This window comes from Parus major, chromosome 14, assembly GCF_001522545.3.
Source record: "Parus major isolate Abel chromosome 14, Parus_major1.1, whole genome shotgun sequence".
In the NCBI taxonomy this organism is placed as follows: Eukaryota; Metazoa; Chordata; class Aves; order Passeriformes; family Paridae; genus Parus; species Parus major.
The window spans coordinates 13,193,607-13,198,187 of NC_031783.1; the positions used below are offsets into that span (position 1 = coordinate 13,193,607).

Consider the following 4,581-nt stretch of genomic DNA (forward strand, 5'->3'; position numbering starts at 1 on the left):
TGCATTTACCCAACAAGTCACCCCCTAAAAATGACCCTGGTTGCTTCTTCATTCCCTTGTTCATTTTCAAAAAATACTGAATGACTTCTTTCAGATTTAATATTATTATTATTATTATTATTATTATTTTTATAATAATAATTATTATTATTATTATTTTGGTAAACAGTCTCCCAAACGGTGCGGTGAAAATATTAAAAACCCTCTCACCTCCCTCCCCCATTTTTTTCCCAAATTAAAAAGAAGTACATTAATGTTGCATGTTATTTCAAGTGTTGTTCTTGTGCAACTGAACCAGACCGCCTGCCAAAGGAGCAATGGTTTTGTGTTGTTGCTGCTCAGTTAAAAAATAAAAGGAAAAAAAAAAAAAGAGAGAGAGAGTGAGATTTGTTTCCTGATATTTCCTCTTTTTTGGATCTCGCAGTGCTCAGCTCCAGGAAAACGCTGGCGTTTTCCCCGCAGGGAGAGCAAAGCCCCACGGGGCCGTGTGGGGCGAGCACCTGCCCATGCCCCACGGACCCTCCTCTCCTCATCCTTCCTTCCATCCATCCATCCATCCATCCATCCATCCATCCATCCATTCATTCATCCACCCATCCCTCCATCCATCTGTCCATCCATCCCCCAGAGCCGTGGGCCCTGCCGCGGGCGCCGGGCGCGGGGGACGCGCCGTGGCCTGCCACCGTCCCCTCCTGCAGACCGCTCAGTGGTTATTGCGATGAAACTGAAAACTATGAACGATACTAATTTCTCAAGCATTCCTATGGCACTTGCATTGTTCTGCATAATTTGAGCGGGTTGTAGGGGAAGAGATTAGAGGAGGAAAAAAAATACCCTTGGAAAAGTCAACGGAAGGACCAAGCGTCATATTTCCGACTCCCTCCTGTACGACCGCTGATCCAACGCTATTGTGGCTTGAAGCCTGTCAAACTCGTGCCTGTTGTCCGGGCTGAGGTCCTCCAGACCCCGGCTGTCATCGTCTTCCTCTTCCTCGTCGCGGCTCATGAAGGCCAGCTCATTCTCGTAGCAGAAGGAGTTGGTGCTGGGCAGCAGGAATTTGTTCTCCACCAAGTCCTTGGCGCTGCAGCGGGGTGTGGACGGGACCTCGTAGGTTTTGTGGAAGTGGGAATAGTCTACTTTGTACTGGTTTTTCTCCTCAAACAAGACAGGCTCGAAGCGGTGGCCCCACAGTATCTCACTGGCCAGGTAGGAGCTCCGAGCTTGCGTCGTCATGGCTGTGGCCTCTACCATGCCCTCCAGGATGACGACGATCTCAAAGTCATCTGTCTCCAAGTCCTGGCGGCTGATCCCAAACAAGGGGCTGTCTTCGTTGATCTCGTGGAGAATGGTGATGGGAGACACCAAGAAAATACGGTCCAAGCCTTTATCAAACCCCACATCAATGTCTATTTGGTCGAGTGGGATGTACTCCCCTTCCTCTGTGATCCTGGGCTTAATTAGCTGAGCTCGTACGTGGGCTTCTACTATGTGGCTTTTCCGTAGGTTCCCAACTCTCCACATCAGGCAGAGTTTTCCATCTCTCATGGCCACTACTGCGTTATGGCTGAAAAGTAATGTCTGGGCCCGTTTTTTGGGCCTGGCCATTTTTGCCATTATTGCACCAATCATGAAAGAGTCGATTATACAGCCCACGATGGACTGAACCACCACCATGAAGACAGCGAGCGGACACTCCTCAGTCACGCAGCGGAAGCCGTACCCGATCGTCGTTTGGGTCTCGATGGAGAACAGAAAAGCAGCCACAAAGCCATTGACCTGCAGAACGCAAGGCTTGAAAGTATCGTCTCCACCTGGGTTTTCTAGGTCTCCGTGAATGAGTGCAATTAGCCAGAAAATCAGCCCAAACAATAACCAGGACACCAGAAATGCCAGAGAAAAAAGCAAGAGCATATACCTCCAGCGGATGTCAACGCACGTGGTGAACATGTCTGCAATGTACCTCTGTGGCTTGTCATCCATGTTGGTGAACTCCACGTTGCACTGACCATTCTTCTTTACAAACCTGTTCCTGCATTTCCTCCTGGTGTGGATTTTCCCATTGCCAAAGCCGTTGATACCTGGCATGGTGGTCAACCTCAGCCCGTCTTCCTCAGAGGACACGATGCTGTAAGGGTTGACTCTGCCCGTAGTCATCCCTGAGCCAAGCCCACAGTGAAGGTGAAGGGTCTTGCGACTCCCAGTGTCCCCCTGACCCACCCCTGCCCACCCCCCAAATTCTGCTGCGGTGGAAGAGAAGTCCCAAACTTCCACGTCTTGGCTGCCACGTCACCACGAGGATCCCGTGAGAGGTTCTGCAATGAGAAAGCAAAGACAGAGCCGTTACCGGTCATGGCACAGGGACCCGAGGGGCTGCTTGGCCAGTGGTCCTAATGGGCTGCATATTGAGTGGCAACCTCCTACACTGCTCTAATTCTCCTTTCCTAGGCTGAGCTGCTCCCAAAAAAACATACAGAGGAAAGGGAGAAGGTGTTAGAGTTTGTTCTTTCATGATACAAAGTGAGTGAACAAATCTTACTGCATTTGTGGGACACTCAACAACTCCAGCAGATGAAAAACCTGGAGTTTCTCCACTTCACTTTTCCCACGAGCTCCGCCACCAGAGAGGGAAGCAGAGAGGCCGAGCTGTTCTCCTTGGGACACAGATACCAATAAAGGTACTCCTGGAAGCAGCTCCATCAGTTCACATTGCCCGTGCCAGATGGATCGATGCCCAGCCCAGCGCCGACCTCAGAGCACCAGCTCTTCTGGGCTCGAGGGAAAGCACAGGGAGATGTGGATTTAACCTCTGTCCTCGTGCCCGGGGATGGAAGAGGACACAGCCAATGTGCATCTGGTTGGAGAAGGCCCCGGGAAGGTACTTGCTCAGGGCAGATGTCCTGAGGAGCAACTTTCCCAACGTATCCATTGGGACCTGGAGCCATCCACGGTCACAGATGGGTTTAGCTGGCCAAGTCTCATGAAGGAACAACTGCCACTGGGGAATGGGGAGCTGTTTTGGTCCCTTCTGGAAGGCTCAGCTGCAGGGTCAAGGACCTGCATTCAACTTTGCTTGGGAGAGAGGTGACATGGACATGGGAGAGGTGGCCCAAGCCTGGTGGGCTCGCTGGTGGAGGTAAGCACATGATGAGGAAACCCAGTGACGCTCTGCCAGGCTGCTGGACCCCCCAGCCCCTTGTGGGGCTGCATCAGGGAGCTGACAGGATTGTGGAGAAGCCATGTGGCACATCCAAAGCACCTTAAAGAGATGGCACCACAGGAACTCCCCACACACCACCCCCAGCCACAGGCCACCCTATTATTTAGCGCCATGGGACGTGCCACTGGGGATGGAACCACCTTGCTGGCAGTGAGACCTGCACAGGGCAGCAGTGTGGTGGGAGAGCAGGTGCAGAGCCCCCCGTGATACCCCAGCTGACGCCTGGAGCGCAGCGAAGCCGCCGGGCTGGACACGCTGTGCCGGATCCACCGGCCCGATCGATGCAGTCGATTCCTGCAATCAGCTCCAGTGCCCGGGGACACGCTGGGACAAACACACCCTTTCCATTACACAGAGTCCAGGGCCAGCCAGCAACAGGGAGCACTGCCAGGCACAGCCTGCCTGGGGCTGCATCATCCCGGCTCGCAATGATACCCTGCACTGCCTTTTACTGAAATGCTCCCCAAATACAGCCTGTGAATCAAGAAACCCACTGCAGCACAAGCAGAAGCACTAAAGCCTGCCCAAACCTCCCAGGTTCTGGACACAGACCCATGTGTGCCACCACCTTACATCAAACAACACATTTCCCCCTGCTGCAATCCAAGCACAACCATTTTTATCCCCAAAGCTGATTTTTCGAGAGTCACAGTGGTTTGTTGGCATCTCAGCAGACCAAGGAATTGCTCATACACAGAACAAGAGCTTCTCCCTCCTTGGAGCCACAGGGGAGACTAAAATAGGGACAAACAGTTAATATTAATAGTAAATATTTACAATCTTACTGTCCTTGGAAATTAAACAGGACCAAAGTGGCCTTGCAGAGCTGATCTGTCAGGCCAGCTGCCCAACACCAACCTGATCTCCCACCCTGAGTCTTCCTCCTGTCCATCCTGACTGCATCCATTAATGTTTCTCCTCTTTTTTTGGGCCAGAAAAGGCTGCTCCTCTATCACCCCTCTGGCTCGCCCTGGGGCAATACACCGAATGCTTTTGCCACAGGCAGAATTTAGAGTCGGGTTATTTTAATTAATTCTAGATGCATTTGAGAAGTGAACAAAATGCAATGAGCCCCCAGTGACCTGTGAGAGGATTAGCTGGGGTCTGGATTAACTGTGCTGGAAGGGGAGCTGTGCCCGGGTGACTGCAGAGGCGGCAGCATTGCCCTCACCTGGGGTGGGGCCCTCAGGTCCCCGTCACCATCACTGCTCCCCCCTGCCTGCATCCCTTTCCCCATCCCTCCTTCCTTTCCTCCACTCTTCTCTCTTTCCTTTCCTTTCCTTTCCTTTCCTTTCCTTTCCTTTCCTTTCCTTTCCTTTCCTTTCCTTTCCTTTCCTTTCCTTTCCTTTCCTTTCCTTTCCTTT

At 52.0% G+C, this 4,581-nt stretch overlaps 1 protein-coding gene across 1 annotated transcript in view; it reads right to left on the bottom strand.

The window, feature by feature from the left end:
- Window positions 1–407: 407 nt before the first annotated feature.
- The window catches only part of LOC107211375 (ATP-sensitive inward rectifier potassium channel 12), a 29,361-nt gene continuing 25,187 nt past the window's right edge, over window positions 408–4,581 (bottom strand). The window contains exon 2 of the mRNA XM_015643341.2: window positions 408–2,312. Within this exon, the coding sequence (XP_015498827.1) occupies window positions 865–2,154 (1,290 nt within the window). The 5' untranslated portion in view covers window positions 2,155–2,312 and the 3' untranslated portion in view covers window positions 408–864. The remainder of the gene's footprint in view (window positions 2,313–4,581) is intronic.